Source organism: Rhopilema esculentum, chromosome 5 (genome assembly GCF_057945365.1).
Source record: "Rhopilema esculentum isolate cy_ngs chromosome 5, ASM5794536v1, whole genome shotgun sequence".
Taxonomy (NCBI): Eukaryota; Metazoa; Cnidaria; class Scyphozoa; order Rhizostomeae; family Rhizostomatidae; genus Rhopilema; species Rhopilema esculentum.
Genome location: NC_142819.1, coordinates 7,118,756 through 7,142,539, shown reverse-complemented (window position 1 = coordinate 7,142,539; position 23,784 = coordinate 7,118,756). Strand labels below are relative to the sequence as shown.

General features: G+C 34.6%; 1 protein-coding gene across 1 annotated transcript; it reads right to left on the bottom strand.

Moving 5' to 3' along the window:
• Positions 1 to 11,088: 11,088 nt before the first annotated feature.
• On the bottom strand, positions 11,089 to 22,849 carry LOC135689688 (sodium/potassium-transporting ATPase subunit beta-1-interacting protein 3). The gene is made up of 8 exons (XM_065207002.2): positions 22,485 to 22,849; positions 18,944 to 19,081; positions 17,861 to 17,941; positions 17,302 to 17,430; positions 16,134 to 16,175; positions 15,680 to 15,737; positions 13,502 to 13,595; positions 11,089 to 12,910 (listed from the first exon to the last, which is right to left on the bottom strand). Exons 1-8 carry the CDS (start codon positions 22,545 to 22,547, stop codon positions 12,901 to 12,903), a joined length of 615 nt encoding a protein of 204 aa, XP_065063074.1. The 5' UTR covers positions 22,548 to 22,849; the 3' UTR covers positions 11,089 to 12,900.
• Positions 22,850 to 23,784: the final 935 nt, after the last annotated feature.

Here is a 23,784-nt window from a genome sequence, read left to right as displayed (position 1 = left end):
GCCTATCTACTTTTTAGACCCCAAACTTTTCTCTCCACGCTCCACGGTGCCTGACTACATAATCAAGAAATACTCTCATCCAATTGTTCTTTTCTGCATTCTAATTAAAAACTAACACAATATATTTAATAAATAAAATGTGCCATTCAAAGCCAAAAAAGACACAGCATCACCGAGTTCTTGCTATGTATAGCACTTACAACATACAACATTTAATTATACTTACTAACAAGAGAAATGAACATAATAATATTAGAAAGATTAAAATGTACCAAAGGTGCGTCTTAAGATAGGCATCAGAAGGGATAACTTATAATTGAATTGATCAGTGATTTGAGTTATTCCTACAGACCTTCCCAACATCTAGCCCTAGACAGACCTTTAAAGAGAAAGATAATTTGAAATCATAAAGTCAGATTGTGACCCCTACTTCATTATTTTGAGAAAACAGTGACTTTGACTTGTTTATCCTTTACCTGAAAAGTTATTTTTCTTCAGAAAATAGCACAACAGCAGTGTAATTAGCTGCTTTTTGGGTGGTACTCATAGATGTAATGGTGGGGGGGGGGGGGCAAGAGGTGCAGCCCATTTTGTTAAAATTATTGAAAAAACGCTCAGCCACCCCCCCCCCCCCCATTCATTGTTTGTGCTTGGATACTGCCAATGATAGGAAAAAATATCAACCCTTATCATGTTCAAATTTCAACGATTACAATGACAAAAACAACTTAGAACAATGTCATGAGCCCCCCTTGTTAAACTTTTACAACTATATCCCTGTTGGTACTGGCATGGTGGGGGTAGTTGGTGTGGGAGACAGCACCTTTCAAAGTAAGAGTGGTGCTAGGCACAAGCATCCTTCAGAAAAGATTAAATACATTCATTCATTTAAAATGTTCTACTTTTATATATAAGTGTTATTTTGTTAATTTCAATTAATTTACCTACATACCTCTAAATTCTTTTTTTAGCAGCTAATTAAATTCAAATTGTTATAAGAACAAAGGCACATTCCAAATTGAAGTATGATGAGAGAGATCATGACTTTAGGACCTACTACTAGTAAGGGGGTTAATCTGCTGAAGCCAGTTATTAGAAAAATTATCAGTATTCTTAGTCAAAATATATGAGAGTATTCAAGAAAATTTCTGCTATTGCAGTGATGATAAAATTTTTTATTGCATATAAACAAACTGAAGCCTTCAGGCTACCTCCAAGCATGAACATTGTTAAAAACACAGCATGATAAAATCATATGTATTATTTAATAATTGACCAATATGCCATACCAAAAATCAAAGAGGAATCAGCATACACACTGTGAAGGCTGCCACTGCTTCACCATGTGGTGTATCACCACTGAAAGTTTGTAATAAGACTAAAAGCAGGTATATAAGGAACATAATAGCCAGCCTTTTACTCTGCCACTACAATCATCATATTAGCATTAAACATTTTATTTTTAAGCAGAATAATATTGCTTTGTTTCAATGTTTGTTTGATAAATCTTTTGCTTTTATAGATTTTAAGGTAGTAAAGTACACAAAATAATTTAACAAAGTTTATCAAACAATACATTGTGCAAAGATTTAAGTTGGTTGGAACTTCAGGAAATAAATAATTTAAGGTCTTTAACATTTTACATAAAATCTCGAAGCAGAAACAAATCATTTTGCCACAGCAAAGATGAAAGATTTGAAGCAAAAAATAGAAAAGCAAAAGGAAAATCCTATCGTTTGATAACAGGATACTATATATTGCTTTTAAAATAAAACATTTTTCTCATTTTCTACATACACATGAATCATTGTTGATGCAAAATTAAAAAAGGTCTTCAATAATAGCACTTAATGCAAAATTTCATCATCTTTTGCTCTTTGAGTGATAGCTATCAACAGGCCTGGCCGTTTGTATTTTTATAGGTGAGCTGTGAATCGCTCCCCTCATTTGCTGAGGCGAGCTAAATCAGTAACACATAGAATGTACTTTAAAGACAATCGACAGATGACTTAATAAGCCCCTTTAGTATCTATCAGTTGCCTTTAAACAGTCTTGAAGTCAAGGAGTATGCTGTTTTACTTCTTTCAATTTGTATTTGCTTTAACCGTGACTTTGGCACCCCTTTTACTTGAAGTATTTAAAAGAGCAGGCTCTTTCAGTTTTATGTAAAACTGGCACAACACAAATGAAAAGGGCTTTAAAAAACAAATTTTGAAACAAACTTAATTATACGTCTAGCACTCTTCAGAGAATAAAACATCAGAACATAGATGGAGAACTCTACGCTAAAATACCCAGTTTTAAATCGAAATAGGCCATCAGAAAACGCGAGGACATGACTGTTGAGGTTTTCCAATAAGTGCCGCTTTCCTATTGGAAATGTTACCAACGGAGTCCTAAGGTGAAAACGAACTTACTTATGTCTACTCAAAAGCAGTCCGCCATGTTTATATAGTAGATAGATTCACAAACTGCTAGATGGAACGATGATCAGGCTTTGCCAATAATGCGAAACATGTCGCTGTTATAGTTTTTCACCCAATCTGGGTTTTTCAGTAAATGCTGCTGGATAGTGGAATTCCATGTTTTGGTTGTCGTTTTTGATCTGCAAGACAGAGTACCTTGTTCTCTTTGAGGGATAGTTTTGTTTCTATTGCTAGAAGGGACCTGCTGTCTTATTATATCCCCAATCTACAATTCCTACCAATTTCTTCGACATTCCTTCCAAAAATATTCCTGTTTTCTTAAGATTGAAAGGTTCTAATTACTACAAACGTACCTTTCGGTTAAATATCCTTTTCCAAATAGATCGAAGTTTATGCCTATCATAACAAAAACCGCCCAACAAGCAAAAAGTTAATTGCAAAAAAATGCAATGACGGGAGAAATCGCTGTTACAAAAATAAACCAATTAACCCTTGTACGTTTTCAGGGTTCTCTGCATAGAAAAAAGGCAAATGAATGGAAATTTTAGGGGAGCGATTCTCCCTTCATGTTCTGTTTAGGAGAGCAATTCATAGCTCGCCTCAGGTTGCGAGGGGAGCGTGGAGGCGAGCGCGAGCTATCGCTTGCCTCAAATGGCCAGGCCTGCTATCAACATTTTATAGTCATAATCCTTCTAGAAAGACACTGCAAATAACATCTATGAACCAAATCTTTAAAAATCTTACAACTATAAGCTTGCTTTACACTATGTGACAAAACAGCTTGCAAAAAGAAGAGCCCATTTCTAAATTAAAAAAATCAAATTGAAACAAATTTCACAATGAACTAATTAGACATTAATATTCCTTTTTGTAATGTTAAACTACTTCGGTTGGAGAAAAAAGGTCTGTAAAAAATCATTGTTTCTTTCTTGAATCAAATCCACTACAGCAAGTGGATCTAATTTTACCAGCCAAAACAGACTTAAAATTCTTTGGTTTACATAATAATGCTACCTGTTCTGATTCATGTCAGAATTCTCGAGAACACAATAGGTATGCAGACAAATGGAAGGAGTCTCTATGGCAACAAGTGTTTGGAACAGATATTCTATACAGTTTGATTTCTGTCCACTTTAAATATCTATAGGTTTGTCATTCATTTAATAATTTGTGTTCATTATCAAAAGTTGCTAATAAAAAGAAATTTATATATGTCTTTGAAAAATTATACAAACTTATTGAACCATCCTTCACACCATAAACAAAAAATCCTGCTAACAAAATTCATGAAATATATTGACATAAAAAGAGTTAAAACTAACTTCTCTTATCAAGCATTTCTCAGATTTTAAGAAAATTTTAGGTTTTAAGTCTTTTCTAATATTTAAAGTTGTTTTAATTGTAGTGTTTATAGTTTTTTTAAATTTTTTTCAAATGCTAAGTTGAATCTATCTTCAGTTCATCATTATTTGAATATTGATCAGTTTATACAAATGATTTGTTGTCAGGAAAATGTTGTGAATATTTTTAAACGAAAATATCTTAACAATATATCAGAGTACCAGATTTTATGATCAAGTAAGATTTTCTTTGATTTCCATGAAGTAGTGTGATAGCAAAAAATATGACACCTTTTTTGAATCAAAATCTAGGCAGTAACCAGCAGAAAATATTTTTAGCAATATCTTAAAGTTATCTTATTTTAAATATTTCACATTATGAAAAATGCCTTGACAAAAATTGAAGGTAAATTTTACACAAAATTCGTCTCACTAACCTTGTTATATTAGATGCTGTCTTATTAACATCTAGGCGACTAGCTTTACATCCAGATTTTCCTTCATGAGATTCATCACAAGCCTAACATGCCATATGGTGAGATAACCTTATCTATATAGTAGCTTTACATCGCCTTTTTTTATTTTCTTCAAAACATTTTTGGAAATGCCATTAATATGAAGGACTTTAGAAATAAAACCGAGGATATACCTACAGTTACAGAAGTCCATTAATTTAAGTCGCTTATCAATAGCCTGAAGTGAATTCAGATTTATTTCAATTCGATCATTTAGAAGAAAAACCTTTCTGTACAACCAGTGTTCTCATAAAAATGTTTCTTTTGCAAGTCTCCTAAAAAGCAGACCAATTGGTAAACCTTAAAAAACTCTATGTTAAACAAGGAAAGACGATCTGGAAGCCATTTTCAAAACTTCACACGCATAAGGTTTATATTAAAATACTGAAAACGTTTCAGACAAACTGGTAGTCTTCTAGATATTCGAACTTACCTTTGAAAGCAGATGATTTCCCGAATTTTCAATATATGCTCCTAATTATAACCAAGGCTGAGATTTTCTATACATGAATGCCTAACCATTTGTTTAACTTCAACAAACACAATCAGCTCGGCGAAATCGAAGCATTCACACTGAATGGTGAAAACTAAAATTAGATCTCCTTGATGCCCTGTTCGTCTGCGTGACGTCACAACTCCTGTCGTAATGCCCAGGGTGTGGTAAATAGTTCCATGTAAGAATTCGAAAATAGTAAAATAGAGAAGAGATTCGAGAACAGAATAAAAACAATGCCAGAATACTAATAATTAATTGAAGAATATGCCTTCCTACAACTTATTTAGGGAAAACGGAAGATCGCAACAAGTAGTAGGTTCATTTGTATGATTTCTTGGCCTATCACTCATTTAGCGAATGATTGCGATTAATCAGCATTTACATATATGCAAAATTTGCTTTAAAGTTCAAACCATCAATTTATTTAAATTATCTGGAATGTTCAGAAGCTATTGGCTACAAAGAGGAAGGAATTAGCTTAAAAGGGGAAGGAATTAGCTTAAAAGGGGAAGGAATTAGCTTAAACCGCGAGGATTAAATGATGTATTTGCATCCAGACAATTCCTTCGAAACTTAATTGCTTTATAGGCTTCATGATTTGTGTTATATAATCTGTAGAAACAGCTTTAAACAGCTTGAAACACCTCTTACTTTGCAAAGTCAGTCAAATGTACTATATGAATTGGCTGAGATATGACAACATGAAAAAGCTTTTAAAGGGCCTCTTTTTATCATACTATCTAGAGGAAGGGGGGGATTGCCCCTCCAGAAAAAGGAGTTTTGCTTTCCATTGGTAAAAAAGGGTTATTTTACTTCACTTTATATAAACAAAGAGCTGTTCTTGCAGCTAAACTCCCTTCGAAAAGGCCATTTACGTATCAAATAACTGCGATCTTTTCCTGGTTCTTAAATTGGCAAATCAGGCCAAAACAACATAGATCCAATAGCAGAGTCCAGGCTCTTCACATGTCATTTCTCAGCCGAATTATGTTATAAATAATCACGAAATTTTAAGAGCATATTTTTATAAGACAATCACACTGCCACTCTATTTAGGATTGTACATTGATATTCTCTAAAATGATAGTCAACGATGGCTTATTAAACTGGAAGGTTCAGGCAGGTACATTCATCGCAAATGGCGAAGTACATCAGAACGCGAACACATAGCGTCCAAACAGACATCGTTATTCTACAAAAACAAGTAGACCGAGAGTTGCACGTTACAGTGACTGTTTTTTTCATTAAATACTCCTTTACTTCGTAATTTTTGATTGATCAGGGATAGCCATTGTCCTAGCTATAGATGGGGTAAGCCATGAGTATACGTGATTCGTACATTGTGCTGCTTACGGTGCAAGCATATTGAATGACCCCCATTCAGTATCGTCTAAGATCTCCCATCGAATTTTTTCAAATTAACCACAAATACTTTCAAATTAATCAGAAACAGGGCCAGCTAGTTCTGGACTTATAGCTTAGCGGAATTAATGGGTTTCAAACATTGCCTCCAGATTTATGCATATTCGTGGTTTTGTGGTCTTTAGAATTTTTTGACTATGTTGTTTTCCAAAAACAATGCCAGCACTCGTGTCTTTCTAGCGGGTATAGATAGACTAAAATCTAATAAAATAAAGCCCTAACAGCCTTGTCAAAATCCAAAGGATCCTCAAACATTCTTTTTTAATGTCTGGGTAATTAAAGGAATATTTGAAAATGTATTATAATATCAAATTGATATCCAAGATCATCACTTTTAATTTTAATTTTCTGTCGAGCAACAATGTGATCATTACAAGCTTGTTTGAGTAAAACTATAAATAATAGGATAAATAAAATTTTTGAAAACTTAACATACTTAATACCTATAGATTGATTAGTTAAGGGTTGTTAGAAAGAGTTTACATTGTTGCATAGAAGACCTAGAAATATCTCAATGAGAGATTTAGGCCGGGTGCCTTAAGGATGCTTAAACACCTGGGCAATCTGAACAGTAGTGTGTCATATAAAAAAATAAATAAATATGTCATATAAAACCAACAGACAGGTTCTATTACTGCTGATTGTGATGGTTACTTTTGGGAGCGTTGATAAAGTTTTTGCGACGTTTTTACAAATTTCTTGCAAATATTTTACGAAGTTTTTGCGAAGTTATGTTCGAATTTTTTGCGAAGTTCTTGCAAAATTTCTATGAAGTTCTTGCGAAGTTTTTACGAAGTGCTTACAAACTGCATTTCACGCCGTCTTAAAGAATGCTTTTATTTAGGAAAAATGGACCACTCTCTTGCACTTCCACTTGAAAACTCTGGTGGGTTCTATGCCATGAAGCTCTTTTGGAGCTTTGAATATCAGGGCAGTAGCGGGAGGAAAATCATTAGAGAGAAGCAAAATGTAGCCAAATCTTCCAAAAAATTTGGATACTTTTAGTGTGCTTCATTTTCTGTTGGCATCACGAAAGCATTCAGCATTATCTCACAAAATTCCCACTCAAATATATTTTGAAAATTCACAAAAATAATTGGATGGTCGGCTTTTCGGTTGTGGCCTTCAGTGCCATTTAGCCGTCTTCCGAAAGGTAACTGACTGGGTTGGCCCTGAAAAGTTATTTCACTGTTATTAAGCTTAAAATAGATCGATTAATTGAAAAACAGATTTCAATAGATTGGGGAAAGTTGAATGAGTTTACAGTTTCTTTTAGTTAACTAATGCCAACAGTAAGAATAAAGGACAACTTTTGATGACATTATTTACAGTAAAAAGACTAGGAGCAAAACAGCGGGTCAATGCCTTTTTTGTGAAATTGTGCTGTTTCGCCATGAAAAATGACAATTTTAGAGTCAAACAAGTTATGGTCAGCTGACTTGACTGCAAGGTCAGAGCAGGGATGTAGTGGTGGGGGGCTCAGGACCCTTGTTAAAAATTTTGAAAAAAGTGGGGGGGGGGTAAGCTGTGAAGAATAGTTGCTTCACCGCAGGTCAGCCATTGATGAGCAAACCAGAAGAAGAAAAGAGATACAACTGACAATTCAAACGTATTGCAAGCTTTATAAGCATGAAAATTCACACATACATAGAAAGAAAATTATCGAAAGATTTTTTACTGAATGGCTTCAGTTGCAGGTTAGTATAGACAGTCAGGGTCACGGAGAGGATTTAGGGGCCCCGGGTTTGTTCGAAAGATGAATAGGAAAGCATGCCTAAGGCAGACGCTTCTAGGGGGTACGGGGTATGCTTCCCCTGGACTTTGTAAAGAGGATGGTAGCTAAACTTCTGGTTGCTATTTATATAATTTGAACAGAACTGATATCTTAACACCAAAATGCATAAAAATGAAAATTTCTTAGAAATTCTAAAAATCTTAGAAAATAGAAAACGCTTAATTTAATTCGTTCAGCTATTCCCCATCCCCCTTTTGAACAATGCTAGTTTACGCTCATTTTTATTTACAAGAAACTGGCTATAAGAAACGAGTACTGTACTGGACAGTCAGAAAAAATTAAGAAACTTCAGTACTCGAAGCAAAACAATTAAGAAACTATTCAATCGTGATAAAACTGAGAACAACGAAATTTTGTAAAATCCAAGAACATGATTGCCCTTTTAGCCTAGAACTTAAGACACAAGAGATAAAAATATGCTTCCCACATCTAAATACAGCATCAAAACGGAAGCGAATCTCTCAACGTGATAAATAAAGGTCACGAAAAACTCATAACATCATTCATGACATCATGATTTAGAAACTCTTAAGAAACAATGAATATCGAAATTTCCAGAACATTAAGAAACTGAAGTACTCAACATCGACTTTTGTTTCTTATCAAAAAATGAGTGTATTGCTGTATGTTGCCCTGTTGTGTTCACAGTATTTAGAAACAAAATTAGAAGCTTTTCAACTTCTTCAGGTCAAGCCCACAAAAATGAGGAACTCTTAACAAAAATACAGTATCTTTAACTCTCAAGCAGTCAGAGACTCAAACTTCTTTTACCTTACTTCATTATCTACCTTATCTTGCGATAGAAATTTACAAAACATTTAACGGATTGAATCCACTTTTTATGGATGAAATATTTTCCATAAATGAATGCCCATATTACTTAAGAAACTCCCAATTCAAAACAGCAGAGCCACATTACAAAATAAATGGATTTAATACCGTATCATGCAGATGTAGCCATATATGGAACTCAGTCCCAAACGACATAAAGTACTCCCCTACTTTGCAAATATTCGAGAAAAAAATCTCAGAATTTACATCGTTTAATAGTACATGTTATCTTTGCAAGGAATACGTTAGCAACATCGGTTACACTTGGTTTACATTATATCTAGCGTTGGTAATTTAAATAAGTTGGTTTTAATCAGCTTGAGTACGCATAGCTAGAAGTTGTACCAACTTTAAATAAAGAAAAGAAAAAATATCATAGTCTTTTTTGTTATTGTTTCTATTACTGACAGTTTGTGATAATGGAGAGGCAGGATTATTACTTATGATTTTTAATTGAGGTATTATTTATGGGCTTCTTTAACCAAAAGCCCCCGGGTCAGTGACCCCCCTGACTCCTCTCTCCTCAGCACTGTAGACACTTTTATTATTGCATTTAGAACTAGGGTTTATTGACTGAATTTAAAAACCGGTTGCTATTATTTGAATATGTCTTGCCTACTTTTAATATTTGATGCACTACACTCTTTTTTATAAGAACATGATAATTTTGCCGACCCTTGATGTTCTTATTTTTTGAATAACTTCAGACTCGGGTGTGCTTGATGTTGTTCTTATTTCAAAATTTGTTTCTCGATATCTACAAACTATTAATATTTTCTAAGTCTACTGAATAACAGTTTCGTATGACATTTCTATTAGCTGATAAAATCTGCTCTGTTCGGTTAACATGAGAGAAAATGTGTCAGTTCAAAATCACATTAATGCCATTAATGGGTCATGATTATTCAAAAGAAAGCTTACGAAAATTGCTTAACATCTTCAAATGACCAGAAAAAACATCAACCCTCGTCATCTTCAAATTGCAAGATTACATGACAATGAACAACTTAGATTTTTCATAGAGCCCTCCCTTTTACGACTACATCCCTGGTTCAGAGTGGTTTAGGCTGTGGTACTTTTGTGTAATAAAAGTGATGGTTAAAGGAACATTATTTGAGTGATGACTCAAGTATTTGGACAAACATGGATGTAAGGACCTTCTTAGAGAATATACACATAAAATGTGTACGGTGAAGTTTCAAAATAAACGTTCTTGGCCTTTGCTTGTACTGGTAATCAAAGCCTATAGGTTTGGTGTAGTGATAGAACGTCAATTCGATGGTTCACTTATAATGAGCAATTTTTAATGCAAATTGAAATGACCAGATGTTTCTTTCGTAAATCGAAAGTTCTTTATACTTGATGTTTCTTTTAAGTCGGAATTTGTCAAGCAATCGTTTCAAAGGACAAGTCTAGTTTTCGATTGAATATATTCCTGGCTTTATTTAGCTGAAATCCTTTTACTCGTAGCCGAAATCATGCATTAAAGCGCGGACTGACGTAGTTTCGTTGTACTTAATCACTGTTGAGGTCCAGAATTGAGGTTATTTGAAGATAATCGTTAATAAAACACGAAGTCAATGAATTGCAAAAAGGCAGCGAACTGGCAGTAATAAGCAACTCATTATGAATTAAAGGTTTTAATCATTTTTAAGTAAATCATGGAAAATGAAACATCTCAGAATCTGTAGTCGCTTCAATCTTTGGAGCTAGCCCCAGGTAGAAATTTGGTACCGCAAAATCTTTCAAGGTAGGAATATTAGCTTCGGTTTAAAACAAGCTTACATATCAAGAAAACATATCAGTTTAAGAAACATTTTACAAGAAATTTATTACTTGAAATAAACAAGGTCCTTGTCACACACAAGAGAGCTGAAAGTGACATTGAGCAATACCTTACCTGGCGTAGAGGTGGGCGCACGGGGCGGCCCCACAATTGGTGTCTAAGAAAGTCCAAAATCAGTCACAAGTTAAAGAAAAACAATAGGCATAGCTTAATTTGAATATGCTTTTAAACAGGGTCGTTCTCCAGCATTTGGAAGGGTTCACGTACAAAAATACCCCCCTGCTGGTTAGTTGGCAGCTACTTACCGGTTTCGGGCTAGTGTTTTCATTAGGGATTACTGCACACCATTAACATAAAAAGGTAAGTGCACTTTATTTCTGAACATCCATCAAAATTCTCTAATCTTCAAACAATGCACAGTGAAGCGTGGATACAAAGTCTCCTTCGATGTAACTTTAATTGATTGGAGACATCCGCGAGAAAAAAGGCCATGATAGGACTTACATAGCTTACATATCTGCATTATTCTGCGTACAAAAATTGATTAATATTTTACAACATCCTAAAATTCACTGAAACAATGCGTAATTAATTAATGATTCCGTTTGTCTATTATCATACTTGGTATATACGTCAAGAACTATCTACTAGTAAATTGTCGCTGAAACTGAGGGCCTTCAAATTAAAAAAAAAACGGGGGGGGGGGGGCCTTGAGCCTTTTGTGTAGGTTTGCTGCTTTCCTTGTTTGATACAAACGAGTCATTAAAGGACTGATAAACTACAAAACAGCGCAACAAGCCCAACGCTAAAACGCACAGTAACGAAGTCATCTACATATAATTGAATACGGTGTGCAATTGACACATGATAGTGTTTGTGGCTTCGAAAGCCCTTGGTACTATGATGTCGATCATTTTAACTGACCTCATGATCGAAGCGAAAATACTCAAATGATAGTATCAGACATAAATGAAGAGTCCTCCTGCACCTGGTGTATATTACGGTTTGTCATGAATGAAATGCGAAGGGAAATTGCCACAATCATCCACTAGAAATTCGCGTCATATGAAAATAAAATCAGCTCTTAGCTGCATGAAGCCATGTGTTTCGTGTAAAACCGCTTGTTTTATGCCATGTAGTGTTTTATTCCTGCAATGCCTTCGGCGGTCGATCTCCACGTTATCTCCGTTTTTAAGGCGACTTTAATTCATAAAGCGGGTTATTTTTCTCTTTAGTTCTCTGCACTCATCACCTTGACACAGGCGGGCATGCATGTCATGAATATGGATGGAATTGGCTAAGAGCTAGGCGCAGGTGTTATGCGTGAGTTTTGGCCTAAACCACTCATGAAGTTATTCAGCAGATGAAAATACATCTTATTTACCGAACGGACGAGCGAAGAGATATATGTTTATAAAGGAGTTTTACAGTTCCATGACCCTCATTAGTCGAATACTATTTGACAGGGTGGCTTAAACCACGTTGAAATTAAATTTTATTTGCAAAATACCAACAGCTGATTAATGCCTTTTCGACACGAATAATTACATAATTTTCAGAATATTCTGCCAAGTACCAAATAGGTTAAATAACTGCTACCCTAACAATTTCTACTTAACCTATAAAACAGTCAAAGTTGTTACCTAAATGAAGAACATTGCATACTAAAAAAATCCAAAAATTAACGTTAAATGGCATATATAAGCGAAACTTCAGGGAAATACCATTCTAAGGGAATTATACAGGCTGCATAACCTATAATCTTGGACAGACAATGTTGAGATTTTTCACCCCCTTCCCCAAGCTCTGTCAAAGATTGTAGATTACTTCCAGTAAAATTGGAGCTAACTTAAACTAAAATGTTCAAAATACAAAATACACAACACGACATTAAAATTATTCTTCTGGGAAAATAATAAACCCTTTCATATGAAGCTGCACTGTATACGATTCAATAAAACATTGATAAACATTGATGATATCATTTCGAATGATATCAAATAAACGAGTCTTAAAAGAATATCAACATATTCTTGTCATCAAAAATTATCGCTCTACCCTCCAAATTCGCCACCCCCCCCCCCAAAAAGAAAATTTCCCAGTTTCTAGCCGAAAACTACATCCATAAGCAATAGAGGATATTTTTCGTGGGAAATAGTTAAGTGCACATCTTCTTGCACAACACAGCCAGTTGCACAATAACTTTTCCAAAAAAGTTTCGCAATTCACATCAATAAACTTTTTTGCCAAAATACCAAATAATGAAATCATTACCAACTTTTCAGCCATTCAATTGTATCTTTGAAAAAATAAAACAAATATGTGTGTGACTTATCGTTTACATATCGTAGATTTACTGTCATTTTACATAAATCATTATTTGAACAATTTTTTGGCAGTACCGAACTTGAAAATGGCTTTGAAAAAAGCAAACAGGTTATAACATACTGGTTAAAAGTTTTTTCGTCTGACACCCCTCAGAGCATAAAACGTCAGAACAAGGGTCCAAAAGAACACAATGAAAAATATATACCCATTTGTGGATCTAGCAAGGTGTTTATGCTCTGAGGAATGTCAGACGAAAAAGCTTTTAGTCAATATGTTTGCTTTTTTCACAGCCATTTTCAAATTATTATTTGGAATGAGAACTCTTCATGCATAATGCATATATCCAAGTAATTTAAAGTTAATTACTTTAAATCATATCATATTACATTAAACTATACTATATTATATTGTGATATATCATATAATATTGCACTACATTATACTGGACTATCAATTGAAAATATCATAATACATTATATATTATATAATGTGATACTATATTATACAGTAAGGTATAAAACTTCTCCTCAAAAATTCGAAATACACTAAAGAAATTACTTACGTGGTTATAATTGCCGGTCTTGACCTCGAAACCTGAGCTGCTTGATTTGATTTGACGTAGGACGCATATGGGTTGACTCTACCAACAACATACACTAAGGCCAAGAGAATTAGGCATAAGGATGCTATAATGGCATTTAACCTATTGTTACAAACATTGCATAGAAATAGGATGGTGCCAAAACTACAGTCAGACGTTTTAGTTAAATCCGAACCAACAAAATTGGAAATTCGAATTGCAGGTTGGCATAATTGTCAAAATACTTTAAAGGATATTCGTGCATTTTCTCGCATTCTTTGTGACAATAATAGAAGGGTAGGGGGGGGGGTTTGAGGGAGCCTTTTTTTAGAAAAACAATAAATAACAATTAACACAATATATCCCTATATAAAGCTTACATTTAAAGGGACCATGAAAGTTGCAAATTTTCAATAGTACTTGGTAGAATTTTGATAAAGAAACCTATCTAAGTTTAAATACGGGAGCAGCCTTATCTTTCAAATGCATGACCCATTCCTCGCTTCCTTTTATGTAAACTATTTATCAGTAAAAATTTGCAGCCCTTACAGTTTTTTGTCATATTTCACCCAATTTAAGCTAGAATTAAAGACTCATTGCTAACAATGGGCCTTGGCGAGCGTGGCGACGATCCAAACAATGGCAGTAAACTTCTATGGATTAACCAAAATTGATTTCAGCCTGTCTAAAAATGCATTATGGGATGCTTGCGTAGCGCAATGGCTCGTTAGCAATGAGTCTTTAAGGATGGTGCACCAAATAGTCCAGTCATTTGTTTTTGAACGTATAAAGAGGAATTTTTCGAGAGTAGCAAGATATTTTGGGTGATGTGCTTTTTGCACCATAATGGACGCAGAAAACAGCCACAAGCCTTAAAGAAAAACTGAATACGACCAACTTTTGTTGATCAATACAATGCAAGACATCGGAAAGGTCAACAGCTAATTGGATTCCTGAAACCACCCAATTCTTGTTTGAAACATACGCTAGACAATGAGTAGGATCAAGGTAAGCCTTTTAGAACGTGAGTCTCTAACAATACCTCAGAAAGGAAGGTTTTTTCTCCAAAGAAAGAGATCCTTTACAGCGCATACACAAATTGATTCGAGATGATAAATTACATCCCAACAAATTTCTGACAGATTGAAACTCATTTTCATCTATTGACGCAGATTATTTGATAACAGTTAGCTGCAGCTAACTCACACTTTCAGTTATGCTATCAAGTCATGGTGATGATCCGTGTTTTTACAATCTGCACTAATTGTGCATCAAGTCAATTTCTCCTTTAGAAAAACTGAACTTTCAAGCATCGCTGCACAACAATAATCATTGTTACATGCAACAAATTATACTTCGGTGGAAACGTACTAAAAAATTTGATACCCCATCAGGAATCAGTGAACAAAATTTGATAACCCAATAAAACAAGGCTAAAAATTTCTTACCCCGCCAAACAATGTTTCTACCCTGTTACCCAGCATTAATATGACAACTTCCTAAATTTCAATCCTAGACGGTAATCGACTTAAACAGTTTTGGCAAAATCGAAACAGTGCAAAGCTAGATCAACATTTTTTAACAAAGAAAGAAAATTTTGACAGTTGAAATTTTCTGTATGATTGCAATGTGGCCATCGATAATAATGCTTCACACCAAGCATTAACAAACAATTTCTTCTTTTTCATATAAATTTTTTCTGCACTGATAAGCCTGTTCTATTTTACGTAAAAATTTAGGACTTGTTCACTTTTAAAGCAGCTGGTATTTTCTAAATTCAGCAAAGGCTTTTTATATAAAGAATGAATGAACTGAAAACACCAAGGAATCAATGGGAGACAGATTAATTAAAGACCAAAATAGCACCGAAATGTGGTTTCATAGGGAGAGAGAAAAACAGAAAAATCGTTAAGGCCCTTACAATGAGAAGAAACAAATATTTTGCGCCGTTACTTCCTCTCAAACCAGCATGGCAGATATGGTTGGAACTCTAAAATCTAAGAATACGCAGCCGAGAAAGAGCTTTTTCTGCAAAATATTTGCATTGAAAAATGTCTATACAACGTCTCCTTGTGAAAACCAAAAGACAACACAATTGGCTGTATAGTGATTCATTTAGCAAGCATAAAATCTCAACTTTGAAAAATAAAAAGAGCCTACCATCTTTGGCGATGATAACCTTTTTCCTTAATCCAATCGCAAGAATAAAGCCAATTACCTGTAGAGGAACAATCACCACTGTAAATTAATGAAGTCACTTGGTATTGAAGTATCAGTTTATCAACGATCCTCAATTCCTCAATGACTCTACGAGCCAGGGTTGCCATTTGGCCGAGCCATGGTTGCCATTTGGCCGTTGGCCGTGTTATTCCACGGAATTAGCAAAAATATAGATTTTTTATATATTTTGTTGGCTGGCCGAATTTGGCCGTCAAACGTAAAGTATTTAGCCGCCAACCATTCCAAGCATCTGGCAGCCCTGCTACGAACCAGTAAGTCAAATGCAATACGACATAAAAATTCTCAGAACCTATCAATGCAAGTATTTTTTAAGAATTACCGTGAAAATTTTCTTCACAAAGATGAATATGCAAGTAAACAAATAATTACTCACCCCAAGCAGTACTTGCAGCGATGCCTGGATAATTTCTACATACTGAAAAAATGATAGTAGTAATTCATATCCTTGATTTACTTTAACATTGCAAAAGAAAGAAAAACGATTTTTTGTCGTAAGTTCTTCACAGGTAAATAATCCTGCAAAACTATTGTAACTAAAAAACTTTGGTCTGTTCATAAAAGAAGCCTGTTAAAATAAGGTAAAAAAATTTGGCAACTGAAAACATTCCAAGCTGGCAATAAAATGGTCCATTTTGCTGAATGTCTTTGCTGATAAAAAATTGTAGCTATGAAATTACCTAAACAAATATTTAATACTAATAGTCTCCTTTGTGTGCGTGAATCTAGGAGGGCAACATTGACCCAACACTTCGACTTGAACACTGTCAAACTTGTAAAACTATTCTAAACAAATCGATATAGACTTTCTCAATGAATCTGATGCTTCTATTCATAACCAAAATTGTATTTTGTTAGAGACTTTTCCATAGGCTTTGCCCATTACTGCTACTTTAAAACTTACATTTAGTGGAAACAAGTACTGCAAAATTACTTAAGAAAAAGGTATTTTTCATTTTTCAATGCAATATTCATTACCAAATGATCTGGCTTCTTTCCATCAATTTATCTTCTTCTACTGACCATGTCCAAGTTCAAAGCGTGCCAGAATTAATAGTGACGACAATTTCAAAATCATTGGGAAGACAGGTTCGTCTTTTCAATTAGTTGCTTTGGAATAGGTTTTCATTAAAACTGAACAATCCAAACGTGTGTAAACAAAAAGAGTTCGCTTTCTGTCTTGAACTCTTCAACTCAATGAGAGGTTTGCGGTCACAGATTGGAAAAAACAAAAGAACCAAGCAAACACATCTTCCTACATGTTTACTCTAAAGAGAAACAGATGAAAAGAACCTCAGTATGGAATGTTCCCGCTATTTCGAGAGACTTTTAACAGCCCAAAATTTTTTCACATATCCCACACTACTGCAGATCTTACATCAAGCTGATATTGTTTGTCAGGCTTACATCAAGCTGATACAGTGCGTCATTTGTCAGGCTTGCAGGAGCTACCTGACCATTAGACTAAATACTGATTGGAAACCATAGTAAAAGAGAAGAAGAAAAAAGGAGAGTAAGAATTCAAAAGGCATGCAAAACCATACCTTGAAATTCAAGGCACATCCTTTGGGAACCTTTTGTAATGAATGGGGTTCCTTTTCTAGCTTACAGCCAATCCCGTGCTCTGCATACCAACTTGAATTCTTCTGATTAAAACTCAGCCAATTATTGTCCTTCAAAGAATAGTTTTACTTTAACTCAGTGAATCTCATTCATTAACAAAGAGTCTACAAACATAACATCAAGTTAAGCAACTCTTTAAAGTACCACCTTTTCTCTAAAAATGATATTATTCAAAAAAGCATATCATTGAGCAATTACTAGAAAAAGGAAAAACTCTTATAAATCTTTGCTTGATATTAAAACTTGAAGTTTCCAGTCACAGCTTGTCAAACATAATTTTTATCCATCTTCTTGGTAATTGAACTTTTTGATTGATCCATATTTGACATTTTTTCTACATTCTATACCCACAAGTGTAAAAGAGCCTACACCAATGTAGAGAATCGATGTTCAACAGTATCCAAAACACAGACCAGACAGCAAACTGGAAAGATTGGTGAACTGTCATAGCAACAATATGGTAAAACATTCTATACCCACATGTGTAAAAGAGCCAACACCAATGTAGAGAATCATAACAACAATGTTCAGCAGTATCCAAAACACAGACCAGACAGCAAACTGGAAAATTGGTAAAACATTAGCAACTATAGCAAAGGTACAGAATTCATTGGCAGACTGCAAATTCCTAGGTGTGATGGCAGCAAACAGAATGATTTAATTTTCACTGCATTATGTGTTTGCTTGACATATCGTAAATGGATCAGCATCAAGCTTCTACTTTAAACAATTATTTATCAACAATTTGGTGATTTCATACATTTACCTAACAAAGTCTTCATTTCAATATTCGTATCCTGTATTTTGTTGTGTATAAGACACATCCTTAACTCCATGCTTGAATTCTGAAAAAATAGTTTTTGCAGTGTCTTATCATTTATAAGACACACCCCCTTTTCTCAGTTCTTGTGAAGCATGTATCCTTAAGTGAAAGAATGAACTCAAGAAGACTATAGACACTAACTCTGTGGAGGTAAACTCATTCAAACCACAATGTTTCAAATCATCAAGTAGAGAGTTTATCAATAAAATAATCAAAATCACCATTAACGTTTACAGGTTTTAAAATCCATAAAATTCTTGTTCATCATCCGTTTCATTCACAACATTCACAACAATTATAGGGATGTGCCCTTCAATTAAGAGAATGCAGGGTACAACCCTTTTATTTGGGAGTAAAAGAGCTCTTGTCAGATGATTTTTCTATCGCGGCTGGATAATTTTGAAGTTATTAATAACTTTTTGGTAAAAGAGTGATGATCCCAATTAAGAGAACAGGTGCTTCTAATATCATACTATTTTGTCTATAAAATGACACTTTGCCTTCAAAGGAAATTATAGGACGTCAAATTTACCAGGTATAAGATGCATATTATCAAACAAAAACAATGACAATTCGAAAAAAGGTGTGTCTTTTACACATCGCAATACAGTAGCTTCCAATAGCTTTTTCAAAATTATATTATGTTGTGTTTTGTTTTGCAAAAATGAATATTCTCTTATCAAAACAGCCTACATTTTTGTGATGTTAAATGATATAATAGTAATGATATTCATACTTACAGTTAACAAGTACTTTGCCCTTTGTTGATAGCCACCAAATAAACCAACAATTATGAAAATAAGTTCTGCAATTCCCAGGATTACAAGCAACCAAATGTAACCCAGAAAGTCAAATACTAAACGCTGCAAGGCCACAAGCTACGATGAAAACAGAAGAGATAATGGAAAGATACCACAATTAAAAGACAGGTTTGAGATAGCTGTCAAGCTGTCAGATGCAAGAGATTGAGATTTCTATCTAATAAGATATATTGTTTCTATTGTGTTTCCTATTGTCTCTCACTTAATGTGTGAGACTTGGTAGGCTAGTGTTCAACACCTTGGTTGACTGATTCCAAAAATGCATCTCCTAGACTTAAATCTAACAAATTACTATACCACTCAGAAGAGACAATTTCATGATTCTTAGACAAGCATTGATTATTGACAGACACTGGGGAAAGAAAGAAAGGGTGACCTTTGGTTCAGGTGCACATCAATGTAAATTACAAGAAGCTGTGTTGCATTGATTGATAGAATTTTAATTCTTGAACAGAAATGTGCATCTTCTTTTCCTCGAGTTTTTTCAGTAGGCCGTGTTCACACATTCAAAATGCAGACATTGCAATGATACAGAAGTTATTTACTGGATCTATATGCAAATAATAGACAAATAATAGAAATACACCTAAAGAAGTTAGTAAAAAGATCAAGCAATAAAAATAACCAAATAATCAAATAATCAAGCAATAAAAGAGACGGTCAAATAAAGCATCTCTTTGAGAGTTCTTCTGTCAACTTTTGCTGAGCTTGAGATCTTTGAAAGGGCATTTCTATCTTATGCAAACAACTCTTCAATTTTTTGAAACTTTGAGGCTTACATGCAGCTAGATCCAGGGGCGGATTCAGGGTGTCGCACAGGTCGCACGGAAGACCGTCAGATTTTCAGAATTTAGTTTTAGTCTTCAGTCATTGAAATAAGGCAATCGTGTTTACCACAATATTTTGTTTTCCTCCTTACAGATAATACATTTTGCTCTCTTTACACAATAAACGCAGGACCGAACTTGGTCGATCTCACACACAATGCTGCAATTTAATTCAATATAGAAGAAATTAAAAGACCACCATAGACCGTAAACAGAGTATGATTTTTAAGCTTGTTGCCCTTATTTGCCATGACGTTTTAAGCATATTTTACCAAATCTCACCAATCAAAATTCAAGTTATCACATATTTGTGTGGCAGGAAAAGTCTGTAAACACTATGTTAGATTACTGTGCTGCACAACTGCTGGCAAGAGAAGAAAGTGGATGAGGTTGTAAGTTGTGAAAGGGAGGAGTCCCAATTTTCTTTATCTATACGGAAGCGGTGCACAGGAAGAATACACTTCTGAATCTCAAGATATTTTGTTTCAACTGCGTGTTGGATTTGCTGGAAAATTTGGAAAACCTTTTAAAGGGAAAAATGTTTGACTGAACAATTTGAACGTTTCAGGGCCCCAGTCCTAATTGCTCTGGTTCGGGGGGCTGGGCCCCCATCATGGCTCTGCCCTTGACCATGAGGGAGGTCCCCTAGACCGCCTGCTGGGCAGTGTTAATGTGTGACCTTCAACTTTTATTCTGTATCCGCCCCTGGCTAGATCTAGCTATATCCCTTTGCTCTTTGGGAATCTTCTACAGAAGACTTTCAAAGTCACAATAAATGTTGCATAAAAAGTTGTGACTGGAAGCAGAGCTTGACTGGAAACCAGGCTAAATTGAGCAGCTTATGATGTTTGGAATAAAATGTTATGTGACTTAAGTGGAGTGACTATAAGAGGAATCTACTTCAACCCCTTAAATAGCCACATCAACTTGAATACCTGGGCCAGTCCTCTTCTGCTTTTAAAAGCTCCTTCTAGTACAGGCTCCAGAAAAAATATGCCCGCATCTAAAAACTGTCTAATTAATAAGCCTCCAAGTGCTAATTCTTGAATTCACGGTATTCTCAAAAGCAAAGGCCCTTCCATCAGGTCGCCCAAGCCTCATTCTAGCCGATCATCTTCTGTTTGACCTTCATTCCTTTCAAATTCCATGCACCTTATCAACGGTGCCCTTTATGTTTAATTTTATCAAAAATCTCTAGTTCATAACTATAAGCTTTATATAGATGAGAGATCATTTCACAAAAGAAATTATTCTGTTAAAATATTTTCCTGGGTATTACAAAATCACTTGTAAGGGGCCCATCAGGAAATCTCCTGGTGTCCCGCCTAGCCACAACGCCCCTGCTGCCTGTTACTCTATGAAACCCCCGTGAAAAATAATTCCATTGCAAAAATGAGGGGTTTTTGCCATCTTGGGGTGTCGAGTCAGCAAATTTCCAAACTTGTCGGGAAGTACAGGGTGGCTCACCCCTTTTTGTCTGCAAATTGGACATGGAAACCACCCTTCAGCACAATAACTAGCGACAGGCCATCAGGGTCTGATACTTTTTGATACCCGATTTAAAAACATACATTTTTTATCCTTATGAGTTCAACTAAAACATAACAATATCAAAACAGATGTGTTTAAACTGATTATTACAGGAAACGATCTTAATTACTGTGACTAGAGGTATCTTATCTGCTCAACATTTTGTATTTTGAAACTTGTCTAATCTACACCTTTAAGCTGATAACTACGGGTCTGCTAAATTTCTTTGATACTTTTAAGTGAATTTTGATAACTGCAGATGGACCTTCCCATATGTAAAAATGTTCAGTCACTACCCGGGAGACAGGCCTAGGCAGGGGTAGAGTATGAACTTATAGCCTTGAAAAAATTGTCAAAATCTTTGGTGTAATATGCATTCTTGATAAACTTTTTATGTTAATTTAGACAAAATCCTATGAGGAGCATCCAAAGTGATAGTGGGCAATATGATGCTATTCTCTGATCCTAGCAATTTTTATCTTCACATTGGCAAAAATGGATCATCGAATTGGAATCTTCATGTTGAAATTAAAATCTTCATGCTAAAAATTTCAAGTTGCTAGGGCCGTCAGACAGCGAATTAACCCATTTTCAAGATTCAACTTTTCCTATACATTTCAATGGAATTTGTTGCTGTAGTGAAATTTTTTTTACTGCAGCAACAAATTCCGGTCAAATCTAAAGAAATATCTAAATATTCAAAACAAAGTAACTCGCGACCAACATGATCCAAACAACATGATTTTTTCATTGTAAAATAATTTAAAGATGAAGATTTCAATTTTAAAGTCCATTTTTGAGAAAGATCCATAGATAGCGAGATACAAAATCAATGACGTCAACCCGGAACGGGGAATTTTGAGTTTATAACTTCCTGTAAATCTGAATTTAAAAAAAATCTGAATTTAAAAAAAGAATAACTCTTTCAAAATGCTTAAAATAGTAAGACTTTTTAATCAATGATATTCCAGCGGTCAATACATATTTATTAGGCCCTATTCTCAGCATCTATGTTATCTTTAGTGTAGATGTTATAAAGGGTCTATTTCACACTAAAATATAGCAAGCATAAAATGCGATTGTTTATCTGTGAAACGACTTACCAAATGAATACTTAGAACAACTAGAAAGACTCTTCTGTGGTACTGGATGATGAAGTTAGCCATATTGTATTGGGCTTCAACTGAAAGTTATTTAGGCATGAACAAAGCTGGAAAATTAATCGGATTGTGTGTTGGGTTGAGTCTTCTCCCGCCAAACTGCGGTTGCAAGCAAATCGATCACTTCCTTCGTAATTCAAGATTTCAATAACGCTGGATTTGACTTCAGCTGGTCGAGCTTCACCGTACTTCGTAAATAAAGATAACCTGTAACGTGAAACACGTAATAAATGTTCATAATTCCTTGGATATTGATTACATGTGGAATCCCTTTGAAAATGTCTGATTTGTTATGCATCAGCAGTCTGTTGTTGTTCCTGTTGTTAATCAAATTGTCTGACGTCTCTCCTGCTTCTGCGAAGGAAACGATTTTGCGGCATTTTCTCGAAATGGGGCCCATTCTTTTCTCCCAACGCAGCAAAAATATGTTTGACATTTTTCTGTTTGCCTGAGGATTACTTAACCCTGAAGAGTAAAATACACCTAAAATATCCATTGTATTTGTTTAATTGATAGCTGTTACCAAATTAAATGCTCCAATGAGCAATACTTCATCATTCTAAATATTTCAAGATTTCATTTTCAAACAATATCCTTTTCCATGTTAAATTTATTTTTTAAACTCATCCAAAGCATATCTTACATTTTTCTTTCTATGTATATTCTGACGTTTTATTTACCCTGAAATGTTTTAGACGAAAATTTTTTGTATGTAAACTCAACAGCAATCAACAATGGCCAACACAAATTCAAGCAAGATGTGTTGAAATAGTAGGAACACTGCAACACGACGAGAATAAACAAAAACAAACACACAAATCAGCGATGGGTAATATTTCGCCCCGGCATGCGGGGCTTCATAAGGGCAAAAAAGCGTGTTGAAATGCTTCTATTTTAGGATGTGTTTGATGGACACCGTTCTATAAAATCCCAGATAAGCTTGCATAACGAACATGAATCTGTTTGTAGCATCCACATATTGAAACGCTGAAAATCTTAATATTTTATTTTGTTTTAATTTCATCAAACAGTACATGTGTTGTTAATTAGAGAACGAAGATTAAGATAAATGTTGAACGAAGGGTTATTTTTGAAAACAACGTCATTTCTCTCTGTTTGTTTACAGAATAAATGTTCAATGCCGAAAACAACGTCTTATACGTAAAGCCGATAGAATTTTTGAAAGGTAATTGCCATCCAAAGAATACGTACACTCTTTTTTATAAGAATATTTATTTTTTTG